This window comes from Podarcis vaucheri (genome assembly GCF_965113315.1).
Source record: "Podarcis vaucheri genome assembly, chromosome: 10".
NCBI classification, from domain to species: domain Eukaryota; kingdom Metazoa; phylum Chordata; class Lepidosauria; order Squamata; family Lacertidae; genus Podarcis; species Podarcis vaucheri.
Window position 1 is genome coordinate 68285516 of NC_138748.1, and position 18506 is coordinate 68304021.

Here is an 18506-nt window from a genome sequence, read left to right on the forward strand (position 1 = left end):
TTATCCTGCCTTCTGTTTGCAGTAGTGTTTTCAGAAGTTTGAAAGCAGAAAAGTTTTTGGTTTTTTTTGCTAGGGCAAACACTTCATTTCTCCTCCTCCCTACCTCCTTTGCAAACACTTTGTTGACTTTGCTCCAACAAACATTTTAATGGGACTACAGTGAGTGTTCAGATTCCCTTCATTTACTTTTCTGCAATCTCAGCAGGAATGTATGTAGAGTCCTGAGAATATTAAGTATCTCTTGCCTTGCTCTGAAGGAACATAATGTTTGGATCATAATGGCACACCTGGTGATTTTTTCCGGAGGCTTTTTGCTAGGCTCTGACTGAAAAGAGCATGGTAACAGTCTGAATGTGAAGAAAAACTTTTGTCATAATAATAATAATAATAATAATAATAATAATAATAATAATGGTTCCCAGCTAGATTGAGGGAGGATTTTTATTATTGAGGAGAAGGATAATTATTAATATGGAACAAAATATTGTGGACTAATAAAAATAGAGTCTTGTGAAAAAGGTTCATAGTTTAATGGGAGCAGTGGTGGAAATGGGCCCTGGAAGATGCATGCCCCGCATACGCCATTTCTTCCTCCCATGTAGTGCTTTTTCTGGGGGGTGGGGGGCTTCCCTTCCTTACAGTCTAAATGATTCTATAGAGAGAAGAACTGAGCTTGAGTCCCATTGCTCAAGCTACACACTTCTCAGTTCAAGAAAAGAGGCTGCAACAATGCAGTTATTACCTCTTCCCCTCATGGGTAGGCAAATTAAGGCCCGGGGGCCGGATCTGGTCCAATCACCTTCTAAATCTGGTCAAAATGTGGTCTGAAGCTCAACATCAAAAAAACTAAGATCATGGCCACTGGTCCCATCACCTCCTGGCAAATAGAAGGGGAAGAAATGGAGGCAGTGAGAGATTTTACTTTCTTGGGCTCCATGATCACTGCAGATGGTGACAGCAGTCATGAAACTAAAATATGCCTGCTTCTTGGGAGAAAAGCAGTGACAAACCTTGACAGCATCTTAAAAAGCAGAGACATCACCTTGCCAACAAAGGTCCGTATAGTTAAAGCTATGGTTTTCCCAGTAGTGATGTATGGAAGTGAGAGCTAGACCATAAAGAAGGCTGATCACCAAGAATTGATGCTTTTGAATTATGGTCCTGGAGGAGACTCTTGAGCAGCCTTTCTCAACCTATGGATCCCCGGATGTTGTTGGACTACAACTCCCATCATCCCCGAGCTCTGGCCTTGCTAGCTAGGGGTGATGGGAATTGTAGTTCAACAACATCTGGGGACCCACAGGTTGAGAAGGGCTTGCGTGTCCCATGGACTGTAAGAAGAACCTATCCATTCTTAAGGGCTTTAGCCCTGAGTGCTCACTGGAAGGACAGATCCTGAAGCTGAGGCGCCAATATTTTGGCCACCTCATGAGAAGAGAAGACTCCCTGGAAAAGACCCTGATGTTGGGAAAGATTGAGGGCGCAAGGAGAAGGGGACAACAGAGGACGAGATGGTTGGACAGTGTTCTCGAAGCTACTAACATGAGTTTGACCAAACTGCAGGAGGCAGTGGAAGACAGGAGTGCCTGGCGTGCTCTGGTCCAGGGGGGTCATGAAGAGTCAGACATGACTAAACAACTAAACAACAACATCAACAGTAGCTAAACATTATTGACACATGTTTCACAGCTTTTTTTACTTCCCATTTAAGTCTTGCTAAGACACAATAGATGGTTATCCAGATGTGAGTGTCGTCCTTTCATTTGATCAGCATTTAGTGGCATGAGTTATGTAGTTATTTATATATGTTTCTTATTTTCTTGGTATTTTTAATGTTCTAAGTTCTCTGATCTGTGCTTTCTTACGAATGTGACAGGTCCAAAGTCATCACTTTGGAAAAGAGGCTTGTACACTTGAGTATTTCTGATTTGGGACTTATTATTAAGAAGGTCTTGCATTCTGCTCCCACTGTTCTTTCCAGTGTCTGTACTGAAAGCTTTTGGGCACATTTGAGAAATAATTTCCTTCCTGTTTTCTCAACCATATAATTATTATAGGCCCATTTCCATTTATTCTTCTGCAGGTACTGTTACTTCCAGAAAAAGAGAGGACTTATTATTTGACTGTAATTCATTCTCACTTTCTCCTGTGCTTCTTCACTGTGTTGGAGGTGAAATCTACACACATATAAAAAAACGTGAAAATGCTTTTTTAAAAAAAATATTTTGAAAAATACATTGAATTTGCCATAGCTCACTTTTGCCATCTAGTGTCACATTTGTATATTGTACTTTACAACACGTTTAAAACGTTTTATTTGCAGCTGTATAGCTGAGTCCCTAGTCTTAGGTGGGCATAGTTTCAGTTGTTTCAACAAGTTCAGAATTGAAAGGCAAATTGTACAAGAGTGGAGAGCTATGTTGACCTTCAGTGATTTTCCTTTCAGACCACTTGACCTATTGCTCAAAACTATCTGAGCAGACCTTGAAAAGGAAATAGACAAACACTTTTGCTTCCATACATGGGCTATTGGCAAGTCAGAAAGGTGAGAGCCAGGACTGTTCTGACATTCTATTAAAAAATAGTGGGAGAAAATTCTAGCTGTTTCGAATAGCTGAGACCTGCTGCCACTGCTAGTTCCAAAAGTTCAGGATCATACTGAACTTTGGGGAGGGGAAAAATCATTATAGATGTTTTGAAATAACGAGATTCAATTTGAAAAACAACAACAACCAGTACAAGAGTCACTTAGGCACTTTGTATGTTGTTACATACAGTCAGTACCATGTAGGCAGCAAAAGCCTTCTGTTGTCTAGTCTTGTGACAAAATAAATATGCTGCCTATGTTCATTTTTTTCTACTCAGAAACTATATTTGTTTTGAAAGTTCGTGCCTAATAATTAAGCTGATAGGGACAGTCTTTAATGGTTTGAAACTAACCCGTATGGTAGCAATGAGATTGCTAGGGAGGAGCAGGCATGTGTGGGCTCTTAGCATTTGCAATATATTTTCACATGACAAGAGAACGTCTGTATCTGTAAAGGCCCCTAAAATTGTCTGATCAGCCTCACTTGCTCCAGAGTGAAAATCTTTCTGCATGCTTGAATATAGGGTACAGATTCAGGCTTTCTTTTGTTCTCCCCTTTGTTTCCCCAGGATCTGATTATCTGTTGTACAATATGAACTCTTTGCTGGATATTGAGCCTTCCATTTCACATAATAGGGCTAATAAAACCCTGAAATCATGAGACGGAGTAGGTTAAGAATGAATACATAAATTATAATAAGATGCACACAGGTGATGATGGTGGGAGGTCTTTTCAGATCCGATGAGTGCTGACCTCATTAGTCCTTTCTTACAATAGCTAATGAGGATTTTAAAGGACCTCTGGCTTATGCAGTGTGTGATGCTAGTGACAGGTCATCTGCGTGCAGTTCTGTGATCTGAAAATAATATTCAGTGAATTATAAGGAACAATAAAGTAGTGGCACCTTTCCAGGATGGAGGCCTTCTGTGTTGTGAAGCCATTTCTTCAATTGCTTTTTTTCCTTCTTTTTTTAGGACTCTGTCCACCAGTGATGATGTTGAGGACAGGGAAAATGAGAAGGGTCGCCTGGAAGAAGCATACGAGAAGTGTGATCATGATTTGGATGAGCTGATTGTTCAGCACTACACTGAACTTACTACTGCCATCCGCACCTACCAGAGCATCACGGAGCGCATCACCAACTCGCGCAACAAGATTAAGCAGGTGAAGGGCTGTGCAGTGCAAAAGAGAAAATGCTTCATTTCTGCCAATATGCATTTGGTTTTTCCCACACAGTGCAAGCCTGGATTTAATTTACTTACTTATTTACCTGCTGTTCTGTTTTTACAAGTAACCAGAGCATTACACAAATCATGAAGCACTCCATTAATCATGGTGAAATCAACACAAATCCCTATTCAGTTCAGGGGTGAGTCCCAATGCTTTGGTCTGCTTGCTTAAATAGGCTTGTAAAGCCCTAGAGGTTCACCCACCAGACTGACCAGGCCTACCTTTCCTGGGTCTGATATTATAAGTTGTCAGGTGCTGGAAAGTTTAAACCATGGGTAAACAGAAGAAGAATTGAGGGCATGCTTGTAAATGTACTCCTGATTCTTCCTGTACATCCCTGGCTTGTGTTTTTATATTGTAAACAGCCCTGTGATCTTCAAATGAAAGGTGGTATATAAATTTAATTTACAGCAGCAACAGCACATTTCCTTTTCAGCCATGGCTTGAACTCATAAGAAACTGCATCTGCAAAGGAAGAATAGCAAGCACACTTAAAAGTAGTCTCCCAGTTCTTTTGGTAATGTCATGGTGAATCAGGTGATTGACATGTAGGCAGCTCTGCTCACTTGTCAAGGGAGCCAACAGGAAGAAGCTCAGGATCTGGCCTGCTAGACGGATTCTGTTATCCAGCACTGCAATAAAGCATCAGGAGCTGCTGAACATTGCTTCATGTGGCAAACTGCTCCTTATCTAGGACTAACTGTGCCCAGGCTGGACATCGGCTGTTCCTGGGTGGAAAGGAGTATAAGACTGGTTATTGTCTCAGTGGTGCTTTGCTTGAGTGATAAGATCTTGTGTTTTGATCTTGCTCTTTGTTCCTCATCCCTTGCCTGTTCTGCTGGTTCTGCTCTCTGTTCTTGATCCTGACTCTTGGCTTTTGTGGGTGTGGGTTGGTGGTGGAGGAGAAGCCAGGGCGCAGGAATTTCTTCCACCCACACAAGGAACATTTTGTTGCAGTGTGAAATTTTACACTCAGAAAACCAACCTAAATACAAAACTCAGCTCTAGAGTCAGTAGCAGGTCCAGTCCTTGAATAAAAACCCCAACAACAGCCTTCAGAGAGCAGAAAAGGCTTCTTGAACTTTTTAATATTATTATTTGGCAACAGAAACTAGTTAGGGCTGACTTTCCTTGGGAGAGAATTCCACAATTCCTCCTCACCATTGCAAATATTATTTGTGCGCAGAGCACAAATAATACTTCCTCTTTTCTTTCTAGATGCTTGTAATACTTTGATGGTGTCTGAAGAAATTTTAGCTTGGTTATTGTTTCCTAATTCATTTGAATTTAAAGGTTAAGAATTATACTGAAAACATCAACATGGAACCGATCTGCATATCACAGACATGTGTAAAAACCGGCAGTGTTTTCTAAAATAGTACTTCCTATAGACCAGTGAGCGGTGCTTACGTTGGCTTAAGAGTTGTCAGGTGGATTGTGACTACTCAGTAGTGTGGGAAAGAGTCCGCACATATGTTGGAAGTTGCCCATTTCATTGTTACCTTTTGTGTCCTGGGTTGATTCATAAGAGGGAGGGAACCATACCTTGGTGTGCAAGAACATGTCTTGCATCTTTAAACTTTTGGTTTTATTGCCTTACATTAATTTTAAAGGAGCACAGTTAGCATTGCTTGGGAAAGATCTCTCACTGAGCTCATTGTCCAGTAGCACCTTAGAGACCAACTAAATTTGTTCTTGGTATAAGCTTTCATGTGCATGCACACTTCTTCAGATACACTTCAGATACACTTGTGCGAGTGTGTGTTTAAGGTAAAAAAGGTAAAGGACCCCTGGATAGTTAAGTCCAGTCAAAGGCGACTATGGGATTGTGGTGCTCATCTCACTTTCAGGCCGAGGGAGCCAGCGTTTGTCCAAAGACAGCTTTCCGGGTCATGTGGCCAGCATGACTAAACTGCTTCTGGCACAATGGAACACCGTGACAGAAACCAGAGCGCACAGACACGCTGTTTATCTTCCCACCGCAGTGGGAAGTTGATATGCATGTTTGCCCAAATAGTTCAGGAGGCCTGACTTTTCAGCTCAGGCACATTATCATCCAGCTCTTTAACAACATGGTGGTGGCTTCTAGAATTGTAGAATTACTTCTTCAGCCTCAATAGGGCTTGGGAATAAAAATGTGACAGAACCTTGCTAAATAGTGATGGCAATATTTCTTCAGTCCTTCCTGGAAGCTTAGGGTGTCTGCATTTACATATATTTGCATCGGTTTCTGTGAACAAGGAATAGGATTGTGAGATTCTGCATCTGCTTGTGATTCCTGCCGAAAATCAATAAATGTTGCAGAAAGCAGATGAATGGGTATATACAGGTGTGCAGAATGGAGTGAACCCTGTCTGGAAGCATAGGCATGCATGGTGGAGTACCTGGGTAGGTAAAGGCTGGACTGAGCATATTATGCATAGAATGGAATGTCCTGCTTCCCAGGCAGAGTAGAGGGTTCCTTTCAAACTGGCAGTCTGTGAAGAGAAGGGCATCACTCCTCTGGAGACTGTGAATGGCAACCCTTTTGAACTTTCAAATTCATTTAGTATTTTCAAAGAGGAGTGAGGCTAGCCTGATCCCTTCCAAGGGTGGGAGTTCATTTCAGGGATTTATGTACAAAGCTCAGCTCTCTGTGAAGGCAGAGATCAATTACACGAAATTTGAAATAAACCATAGTCCAGGCTTACTCAATACAATTAAGCTCTGCACAGGTCAAAACCAAATGTATAGGCGTAGTGACCTTGAGATACCACCTTAAAATAACCACAGAGGATGAAGGACCTTTTGGTATTTACTGTTCCTGATTAGATTCAGTCAACATGTATTGAAGGAGCTTTCCTTTAACCTCTTGGGAAGTGACAGTCAGCATACTAGGTCTGATTTCTTTTTCTCCCTCCTTTTTCTTCCTGATTGCCCTGTTAAATTAGCAGTCTTACCGTTTTTGTGTCCCCTGTCTCGCCCTCACAGCTATAAGGTGACAGATTTTATAGATCTGGAGAGACTTCTTCCATCATAATATATACTTGATTCAGACTTTTTTTTGTCTGCCTTTGTCCTTGGAGCGATTGGTTTGGGATTGAAAACAACTCTAATACAGCTTTTTCTTTCCTTTTGAATTTTCTTAGAATTGTACACTGCTTTATCATCCAAAGGCCATTGAGGCTTATTAATCTTTTCTTACATTATTAATTTGCTCATCAGCCTTGAGAGGTAGGTTAGTAGTTGTGTGTATGAGAGAGAGTTTCAGACCATGTCTCTAAGAGAGGTAGGTTCAAAGCATTCTCTAGTCTAGCGTCTAAGTTTTAGAACCAGGGTGGGGGGAAATGATCTGTGAACTGCTTTTTTTCTGAGGGGACGCAGCTGTACACATATCCCTAAACATTTTGTGAATTTAAGTTTGGCGTCATTGAGGAGCAGTATTTCAATATGAGTAGGAAAATGAGAGTACCTCTAAACATTTTTTTTAAAGCACTGGTTAAATAGTTCAAAATATTGTCGTACTTTACTTTGCAAGTAAAACACCTGGCTTTCTTTTGAACAGAACTCAGCATTTTTTGCTTAGGGACATGATCCCTCAGATCACCAAAGGCAACATCTGAGAAAGCTTGTGTTCCTATTCAGAATTTTCTCTTACTAGCAACAAGGATGTAAATAGCACAACACTCAGTGGAGGCTGGGCTATTGGGGCATAGCTCTCTCAAGAAGAATGTCAAGCAATTTAAAAGAAAACATTTTCTCCAAAATCTCACAGCCACAAACTCTTTCCTACTCCACACACATTTTAATACTACATTTAACTCAGAGAAGCTCTGCAGACATTTTTGTCAACCTCCTGGTCTGCACCACTTATACAGTCCTAATCCGAAAGTATAACTGTGACAAAGATGTCCTTCCCTGGTCAGAAAAAATGATGTGGAATTTGAGTGTTGGGATAGTTAGCTTTCCAGCCCTTGTTGTGAGGGTTCCCTCTCCCTCCTGTTGTTATGAGGGCAATTTCAGCCTCTGTAGGGCTAAGTAGGGCTGCTTGAAGAGCAGTCCTCCCTGCCTTCTGAGCATGCTCAGAGTTACTTCCTTGAAGACCATACCTCCAAACATATCAAAGCACATTCTTTGTAGCTAGCCAGAAGAAGGGTGTGATTGCTATTTTAAGCAGCTTGTTTTTGATTAATATTTGTTAAGAGAACAATGGGGGCTGCTTTTCCTAGTCCACTTGATATCCTTCCACACTTAACAAAAGGTTGGCCCCCACTGCTTTAAGCTTTCTTTCCATAAATGAAGCCACAGTTTGTACACCGCTCAAAACATTCATTGCAGTTGTGGAATTGGCACCTGAGTCTTGATCGGCGTCGGCTAAGGTGCAAAACTTTGAAGCCAGATTAGAAGAGAACTTCCTGAGCAGCTCTAAGGTTGATCTATGGACCTATTTTCCCATTATGTGTTAGTATTGTGTGGGCATTTGGATTTAGCATTCTGTTACATGTATGGGGATTGTATGATTGGTGCTATAGTGGCATCCAGGGGTAGGGAACCCGTGGTCCTCTGGATGTTGCTGGATTATAACACCCATCACCCCTGACCATTGGCCATGTTAGGAGGGGTTGGTGGGAGTTGGAATCCAACAACATCTAGTGGGAGATTACTCACCCTTGCTGTAAAATCCAGTAGCTGGAATCCAAATAACTACTTCAGGAATGTTGAGTGGGATATGTGACTCCCAGTCCCAAATGCGCTTTAGATAACAGAGTCCTCTGGCTAACAACAATCTGGCTTTGCATGTTCCTGCAGTCTTAAAAGCAGCTGGCCATGTGGGATGGTTCACCTCTTGTGGGTATAAAACTAGTACTGTAGAGTAGTTCTCTGGAAGTAGTGTAGTTCTCTGGATCCTGGCCAATGCAAGGAAAAGCTCTGGCCTTTTGTTTTTATTGTTGGCCTTTTCCACTTAAAGCAAGCTACATTTTGCAGGCTTTCGTAGCAGCAGCAGTGTGGAGGTGTACGAGGTCAGATTCCCTTAAAACACATATTTGTGCATCGACATGTCTCCATATTTGTGCTTCAACCTGTTTCATTTCCCGCCTACTGATAACAACCCCACTCAGGAGGTGTTGCTTGCTTGTCAGCCACCTGTTAAAGAGGGGAAAATCTGCATCCTATGCAAGACCAGAAGGGGGAGAACTGAAGTTTCTGAGTTAGAAGGAATTGGACATAATCCAACAAAAGTTAGGGAAATCAATTCCATTGCTTTCAGCTGGGCTTAGTACTAATTCTTACTGAGCTATGTACGTTGTGTTGCTGCTACTTAATTAATTTATAAGAACTCTGCTCCTGTTCTTAAGCAGCACATACACAACCAACCATCTTTGCTGTTCACTGCTGTTTGTAAGAAAAAAGTTTTTGTACCATGTTGGGGATATACCAATGTATAGCTGCTGCTTCCAGAGGTCAGTTGTCAGGGGGCTTGTGAAGAAGGCGCAGCAGAGACTGTACTTTTTGAGAATTCTAAGGAAAAACCATCTTCCGCAGAAACTGCTGCTTGCCTTCTATCACTGTGCCATTGAGAGCGTGCTCACTTATGGCTTATGTGTGTGGTACGGAAGCTGTACTACCCGGGACAGGATGGGGTTGTGCAGAGTTGTTAAGGCAGCAGAGAGCATTGTTGGCTGCCCACTCTCCACCTTAGAGCAGATTTATGCCACAAGGTGCCATAGGAAGGCACTGGACATAGTAAAAGATCCATCGCATCCTGGTCACTGTCTCTTCGAGCTCCTGCCGTCGGGACGGAGATACAGGACGATGAAGACAAGAACGAGCCGTCTTAAGAACAGCTTCTTCTCCAGAGCGATCTCGGCCCTGAATGGGAAGCCTGGACTTTGAAAGTCATCTAATCTTCCTTGCTGTATTATACTGTATTGTTTTAATTAGTGTTTTTATAGTTGTTTTGATTTTGTGTGGAGTGCCCTACCTGGGTGGATGGAGCAGCCAAGTAATTTCGTTGTCCCCGAGAGGGGGCAATGACAATAAAGATATTATTATTGTTGTTGTTGTTGTTGTATCTGTGTTTGGAGAGCAGGAATTTGCAGAGAGATGTACAGTGTTTACTGTATGTGTGTTTTAAATCCTTCCAATGAAAATGTGCTAAAGCATAAGCAAGAATGTGTCATAAATCTTTCTGTCTGGACTGGCTTTAGGGAGAAGGGTTGAGAAATCAGCATCTAAGGTTGAGAGTTTTAGCATAATGTTTTTTTAACTGTTTCATTCAGGTTTTTGTAATTCAGTTATGACCAGAAGCTTGTAGCCTCAGGCTATAAATTGATGTGTAGTTCATCACTTCTGCATCTCTACTCTTTTCTTATTTTGTTTGACCTCATTTTAGAAAGTAACTTTGTTTTTCGAAATGGAAGCCATCTCCATTTTTCTGAAGAACTATCTAGCTAAATTCCTACCCATCATTTCTTAAAACTTCCTTGGTCCTTGGTCTACTGCCTTCTCAGGTCACTCTGAGCTTCTGTTTTCCTAGACTCCCAGCTGCTTCAACTCCCCATTTCATCTGGACTTTGCCTGTTCTGCCTGTCTAGGACTGGAGGAACTTGGGCAATGATAACCAAAGGCTGCCTCGTCTCTCTGACGTAAGGGCAACTAAGCCAACCATTGACAGATAGGTAGCCGTGTTGGTCTGCCATAGTCAAAATAAAAAAATTCCTTCCAGTAGCACCTTAAAGACCAACTAAGTTAGTTCTTGGTATGAGCTTTCGTGTGCATGCACACTTCTTCAGATACACACCAACCATTGGTTTCACCTTTCTCACCTAATCCATAATTGCTGGCAGTTTTTAATCTGTTGCTACCTACCCTGAACCTTCTTGGAACGGCAGGCTATAGATTTGAAAAAAGTTGTGTGTGTGTGTGTGTGTGTGTGTGTGTGTTTCCCCCTGTTAGTCTAGGTTGCAGCATATCGTGGTCTGGAGTGTGGAGGCTGACGTGTAGATAATTCTTATTTGTAGTAGCAAGTCAGCCTTGATGGCCCTCATATACTTTACATGTGGGGCCTGAAAAATCATGTTGTAATGTGGAGTGCTCACGGCTAGCTTGATCTCTTTCCAGGATATTCCATTTCATTCACCCTCCATTCTGTAGCGTGGACCACAAACTCAGTATTCCATGACCAATGGGCATGCTCAGTTACAGGGATGTTTTGGAGGATCTCCCCCCTGCTTGAGAGCCCCCCAATATCTTTTTGTACCTTCGCAAACTTTGGGGTCCCTCCAAGCCTGCTCATACCTCCCTCTTGTGCACATGGTGGTTCCTTTAGGGCTATATAAGGGCTGGACTGTAGAACCAAAATCTCTATTAACATATATGTTAGTACTATGATTTGACATGGGCAGGCTTGCTCTAACCAGAAGTCTGTTGATTCACTTGAGCTGCTGTGGTGTATTTTTTTCCAGGTCAAGGAGAATTTGCTTTCCTGCAAGATGCTTCTGCACTGCAAGCGGGATGAGCTGCGCAAGTTGTGGATTGAAGGCATTGAGCACAAGCACGTCTTGAATTTGTTGGATGAGATTGAGAACATCAAGCAAGTGCCCCAGAAGCTGCAGCAGTGCATGGCTAGCAAGCACTACCTCACGGCCACGGATATGCTGGTAAGAGGTGATAGCTGGTGCTTGACAGACAGCTGTCCGATAAGTGTCTGCTAGATTTGCTATCTGGGTCTGAGTAATTAGATCTGCCATTTACTCACCTACTGTATTGTTCTCTCTGCCTGTCTCATTTGCCCTCTTCTGTCACTCACTCCTTTTTTTATCTTCAGTCTATTAACCTCTTTGGTTGCTTTGAAAACTCTGCTGACTTTGACCCTGTGTCCTTAACCTTGATTCATGCCTTCTCAGCCCTTGGCTGCTGTTTCTGCTTTAAAAAATTCTGTCTCACTTGTGTCCATATTCCAGGTGTCACTAGACTATTACAGACTCTTCCATTTTGTTACCTCTCACTTTGCCATAATTGTAATTTCAGAATAACTCCTGCAGTTGCAATGATCACATCTGCATTGTCCCTGCATTGTCCCTCCTGTTGCTTTCCTTGTTTGTCCCAAGATCCTCATTTGAACAGTATTTGCCTTTAACTCAGGATATATTTAGGCAACAGGCTTTCTGTAATTATGTTCCCTCAGTGATATCCTTAATGAGTATGGAAGAAGTCTAGTGTTATTGTAGAAAACTAGATTGTTGTGGTTGATGAGAAATCTGGTGCTTTCCATGGGCCATTGAGAAGTAAACCTTTTATTGATGATCCAGTTCCTCAGTTCTGCAGGTATCCTTGTGAAAAGGGGAAAAGTAGTAATTTGAGTGCACAAATGTTTGCTCCCCTCTTTACTCTATTTCTCCCTCTGTGTTCACATCTCCTGTTTTCTCCTTGCACCCTTCCTCTGCTAAATTAACTTGCCCTGACCTCCTAATTTTGTTTTCAAAGCATTCGAAAGAATATGATGCTCAAAGAATTAAACCTCTGGTTATCCCATATGTGTCAGTGCCTTATTAAAGATCATCTATCACTGTTGTTATGTGAATTTAAGTTGCACATGTCTGTTCAAAATTATGGCTGAAGAACTCCCAGCTTCCTGATAGAGAGCAGCAATAGCACTGTCAGCTTTTGACATATTGGAAAGCATCAGATAAATTATTTAATTTTGGGTTCTCCTTAAAAACCAGTTTTGAGGGTCATTCCAGCCATTTCATTTTGGAAATACTTTAAAAAATGTGCAGCTAATAATGCAATATGTGACTGCAACTGACACAGATTTGCAGACATTTGATCATAGTACACTGACCCGCGAACAGTGACTGGCTGAAGTCTTTGTTGAGGGTACTCTTGATGGCAAACCTGTGTAATATGTCAACAATTGACATCTTCAGTTTACTCATTATTAAATAACACTTTTAATTTCCGAAGTTCCTTTTCAAATGCTGCTGTTTCCCTTCAACTATGAAGCTATTAAGATGTTGTGTTGCATCTCACAGTGAGACTGCTTAGGTGGAATGCAGATCTTCCATGTTCAAGTCCCGCTCTTAGTCCACAGTCATTAACTATTATGTATTTCGTAGCTATATATCGCCTTACCCCACATGTGCCCACTTGGCCACTTTGTTCTGCATAATTGGCACTGCTACATGTGCCGCATAATAACAGCATTTGTAAGAATTCAATTGTTTAGTTACACCTTGGAACTCCCTGCCTATTCAGATCAAGCAGGCGTATTCACTGTTCTCTTTTTGGCACCTGCTAAAAACATTCTTGTTTAGACAAGCCTACCCAGATGCTTAGAAAGTTGAGGTAATTTTTAGTATGTTAACTTTTGTATGTTTTAAAGTACAGTTGTGATTCCTCCCCCTCAAGTTTATTGTTTTATCTTTTGGTAAACTCCTTCGAGGCTTTTTATAATCGGGTGGTGAATAAATTTTATGAAATTAAAAAAATAAATAGTTCAGTCAGTAGAGCATGAGGCTCTTAATCTCAGGGTCGTGGATTCAAATTCCACGTTGGGCAAAAGACACCTGAATTGCAGGGGGCTGGACTAGATGGCCCTTGTGGTCCCTTCCAATTCCACAATTCTATGATTCTGTGAAAAGTGAGGCAGACTTCAGACTGGTTTATCTCTTGGTGCTATAGTGGACTGACTTCTCTGATTTGTGGAAATGCTCTTGCTCTCTACTGACTCAGCAGTGTAGGCTTGCAACCCCTTTTTTCTGATAGCACAGATAATTTTTGCTGCATCAGTGTGTTAAATGCCTCTAGAGTGGAGCTCCTTGGCGCCAGCCTTCTTTAGCCTACCTCTGTCTCCACATTAGAAAGATGCGGCAATTGTGCTCTAGCTGTTGGGTAGTTCCATTCTCTTTCATTGTATGATCTGAGTGGTGTATAAAATAATTATTAAACTGTCAGGGATGCATAATGTTTCTTGTCCTTTGTCCTCAAGGTAAACAGCTGTTGGCTTATCAAAAGCCTAAAATGATCCAACAAAGACACTGATATCTCATGTGTTGAAATGGGAGAGCTGATAAATATTGTTGCCTGTAGCTCTGTGATATGTGCAGTCTAAATTAGACCTTTGCAGTCATTGTGTGGGCTTGATGCAAGCGCATTAATGGCATAATTTCTGGTTGCTGCATCACATTTCTGCAGTCTGTTCTTTGTATTCCACTCACATTAATTGAAGTAATTTTGCCACTGAAGCGTGTTTCCAACCTCTGCATTTAAATTGAAATTTTAATTCCCTTATTGTTTGGCAAAGACGTCTGAAGATGGCTTGTTACAGGTTTCATTATCACTCAAAACACTCCAGCTGGTTCTAATGTACAATGATTAATTCTGGAAAGACTTATTAATGTAAGAAAGGCAACCTTTTCCCAGAAGCAGGAGCATAGCAGCAAAGGTATTTTGGTGACGGCTGGTGTTTATATGAAGCTAGATGAAGAAAAATATGTGTTTGCTGCTGGCTTGTGACGCCAGCTTAAAACTTATTGGGGTGATCTTTGCAGAATATCAGGGTACAGTTCTATACATTTATAAATGAATGGACCCAGCAAAAATAATTTTGGAATTTTGAATGTCCTGTAGTTAGGCTGGAAAATAAATCCTGAAAAGACAAAACTTGCTAACTATGAAACGTCATGTTTATGCTGGCATGCGGGGACAGGGACTCCATCTTTTATTACCTCAAGGAGGAGCAGAAATTATTAAGTTAGTTTCCTGGTGAGTTGGATGTGAATGGGGAGGCTGGGATTAGCTAGACCAGCCTATTCCCACCTCCTTACTTATTTTGTGTGCCCTACTCTCTGTTTGTACCCAGTGTTCATGTGTGAGTGTGCATTCTTCTGCATATTGCTTGCATGAATCATCTTGGGCTGTTGTGTCTATAACGACTTATCCATAGTGCATTTCCTCCCTGTAACACCTGGTGGCCTAGGATGCATTGACAGGGGCCTGTCTCATTCCAGGGATTGTGTCGGGCTTTTGTGCTGTATTTTGCCGCAGGGAAGCAAGAACAAAAAAGAATACTTGCTCAGGGCATGACTCTCAGCGGTCTTGGAAGAGAAGAAAACATAAAGGCAGCTGGGGGTGGGGGAGAGGGATTACTGAGTAGGAAGTAGTGCTTCTGAAATGGGTTTGGGAGCTCTAGGGGAATAACAGATGGAATATGAATCAACAGTGTGATGCTTTGGATGAAAACCCAATCTTTTTTCCAGTTGCATCAATGTGATGCTTTGGATGAAAACCCAATCTTTTTTCCAGTTGCATCAATAGGAGTGATTTGTTTCCAAGCCAGTTTCTCACCCAACATCTTCAATCCGTAGTCAGTATGCATAATGAAGTACAGTGGTACCTCGGGTTAAGAACTTAATTCGTTCTGGAGGTCCGTTCTTAACCTGAAATTGTTCTTAACCTGAGATACCACTTTAGCTAATGGGGCCTCCCACTGCCGCCACACAATTTCTGTTCTCATCCTGAAGCAAAGTTCTTAACCCGAGGTACTATTTCTGGGCTAGCGGAGTCTGTAACCTGAAGCGTCTGTAGCCTGAGGTACAGCAAGGGTAGTAAACATAGTGCCCTCCAGATGTTGTTGGACTCCAATTCCCAGCAGCACCAGCAGCATGACCAATGGTAAGGATTTGTAGTCCCAAAAGTATCCAGAGAGCACCATGTTTGCTCCCCCAGATATACAGGGAAATGTGTCATGCTCATGCATATGCCCTGCCCATTGTGTGCATAGCAATGTATTTCTCTGTATGTATATAACCAATGTGCATAATCTATATTTTGCAAAATTGGGAGGGGGATGGATAGCATGGTTGTATGATGTTTTAAACACAGAAGTTATCCTGTACCACCATGTATATAAAGTCTCCATAACTGGGTGGATCGGGCTAGAGACATCTAGGTGAGCTGGCTCCAGAACTTAGGAAGCTTTCATACTACTACCTTCAATCTGGACGACATTTTCTTTGAAATCCTGTTTTGTGCAGCATAGTTGTAGAATGATAATTGCTGATCTGAAAGGATTCCAAGAGCAGCCAAGGTGATTAAAGGGTCTGAATCTTGTGTGGAGTTGCTAATGTAATCAGGGCTCTGACTATATATAAAAATAAAAGATTTGGTGCTACATTTACCCAAGAGAAGCTAGGTTTGATGAACTGTAAAAACTAAGCAAGCCATCACATATTTTGCATAATTCTGCTGTTTTCGTTGAAGAGGGGCAAATAATCACTGCTGCATTTGGTTCTGAATGATTCTGGCTGGTTCCTCAGCCTTCCTGTGTTGACTGTCATTGTTGGGGCTTTTTTGCATCTGTACAAACAGCACATAGCTCTTTATTTCTGCATCTGAAGGTGAATAATAGCATTCAGAGTTCCCCCCTGAGTTAGATGTTTGCTTCTTGGACCAAAGCCTGCATTGCTGCCACCTTCTGTTCCGTTCTCAGAACTGAACAGGTGGAGCCATCAGTTTTCTATTGCGTTCGATTGGAATGTGTTCAGCCAAAGATAATTTGTTCAGAACGGGAGCCTTGTTTGCAGTCAAATTAGCTCATTTCCTATTGTTGTGCTGACACGGCAGGCCCTGAAGTATGGCAGATTTTCCCGCTGCACCTTTTTGTTGCTATATTTGAACCTTGGCTTCAGAGCCTACCTTATTAAGCTGCGAGATATTTCTACCAGTTTGGGTCAAGCAGAGTCTATTTGCTTGGTGCTGTGAAAAAGAAATTGGAAAGCGGCTGGATTGTCCATGAGCTTTCATCCATTCTTAATGGCAAAGGATTGTTTGTTTGGGCCTGCTGGGGTCAGAGACAAATGTGTTCAGGCAGTTCAGGTTCAGGAGCAGTCAGAGGAAAGTCAGTCCAGAATCAGCTGACATGATCTAAGATGGCCTGGTGGTCAGGTTCTAGTGCAGTCAGACAAGAGGGCAAGTCAACACAGAAGAGCTGCTTTGACTGTTGAGCCAAGCCTAATCCTTTCTTTAGATAAGACTAGCCGGGCCCCTATTGGCTCCTCAAGTCACCTGAATTTGCTGAAATCCTCCCTCGCTGCCACTGTTAGAAGGATGCTGTAGAGCAGTAAGGCTCAGGCCAGCCATTCCTTCTCTCCACGAACTGTGAATTGTGCCTCTTGACACTGAAGTGGGGAATGGGTGCTAGGCCCAAATTTGACCCCTCCCTTGTTGAATGTGTTGGTTGTTCTGGCCAGAGTGATTGGAGTGGGATGATAGTACCTTGTTACCCTCAAGGGCTCTTATTGGCTGCCGTGGGTGCACACATGTGGGGAGACAAGGTGCATATTCACTGCTCCCCTCCCTGGTGCATAGAGACCCCCATCTGGTCTGTACTCCCCTCCTGTTTTCTGACTGCTGGTTTTCTCCAGCATCTCCTACTCCCACCAACTTCCAACGATAGCCCTCTCCTCACATTCCAGCATCTTAAAAAGCAGAGACATCACCTTGCCAACAAAGGTCCGTATAGTTAAAACCATGGTTTTCCCAGTAGTGATGTATGGGAGTGAGAGCTGGACCATAAAGAAGGCTGATCGCCGAAGAATTTATGCTTTTGAATTCTGGTGCTGGAGGAGACTCTTGAGAGTCCCATGGACTGCAAGAAGATCAAACCTCTCCATTCTGAAGGAAATCAGCCCTGAGTGCTCACTGGAAGGACAGATCGTGAAGCTGAGGCTCCAATACTTTGGCCACCTCATGAGAAGAGAAGACTCCCTGGAAAAGACCCTGATGTTGGGAAAGATGGAGGGCACAAGGAGAAGGGGACGACAGAGGACGAGATGGTTGGACAGTGTTCTCGAAGCTACAAACATGAGCCTGACCAAACTGTGGGAGGCAGTGGAAGACAGGAGTGCCTGGTGACTCTGGTCCATGGGGTCACGAAGAGTCGGACACGACTGAACGACTAAACAACACATTCCAAACTCCCAATGACGAGGTGCAACATGAGATGAACCCTGTTTAACGAAGCAATCAGCACGGTTCCTTATTGTGTGCTGCTGTGTGCTTAAAGACATAGGACATAGCCACTGCCACCTCCCACCTTCCTGCAATGAAAATAATATGAAAGTGGCATTTCTTTTAGCTGTTTGAAAAGAGATTGTAACGGATCTTAACAAGCACAGTGTGAGAGATATATGTAGTTGAAATAATAACCTGGGAGTGGACCTTTAACTCCTCTGCCTCTGCTGCTGTTTTAATGCAAGCGCCTCTTTACATAGGTTTCCTCAGTTTTCCCCATATGCTGAATGGGGATAGTTCTTAATGAGACACTCTAAATATTCAAATAACGAACAGCAAGCAACACTTTATGAGCATGTATATCTTTAAAGTGCTCAGCATTATACTCAGCCAGATTTTTCATTATTGCTTCTAATCCCATTTTCTGATCCTGTTCAAGTTTTGTTTTGTTAATTTCATCATCGAGATGTAAAGATATTTTGAAAGCAGGAGTGCACAAGCAGAGAGAGGATTTCTTTCCCTTTGTAACATCTTATCGCCTTTTCTTCCTTTAATATACTTATCAATAACTTCATCTCTTTCCTTTTAATCTTGTAAATTCCATTATCTGAGGCATTTTGTTGCATTAAACCATTAGTGCCTCCCATTGCCTCATTTGCATTGACACGTGCTTGACCTCAGCCCCTCTCCTCT

At 42.2% G+C, this 18506-nt stretch overlaps 1 protein-coding gene and 1 long non-coding RNA gene across 3 annotated transcripts in view; both read left to right on the forward strand.

The window, feature by feature from the left end:
• EXOC4 (exocyst complex component 4) overlaps positions 1 to 18506 on the forward strand; it is a 380738-nt gene that overhangs the window by 15932 nt on the left and 346300 nt on the right. For both annotated transcript variants that reach the window (XM_082238790.1, XM_082238791.1), the window contains exons 2-3: positions 3563 to 3752; positions 11264 to 11458. In XM_082238790.1, the coding sequence (XP_082094916.1) occupies positions 3563 to 3752; positions 11264 to 11458 (385 nt within the window). The remainder of the gene's footprint in view (positions 1 to 3562; positions 3753 to 11263; positions 11459 to 18506) is intronic.
• LOC309542582 lies at positions 9276 to 9855 on the forward strand. The gene is made up of 2 exons (XR_014224301.1): positions 9276 to 9753; positions 9795 to 9855. It is a non-coding gene; the product is annotated as an uncharacterized lncRNA (long non-coding RNA).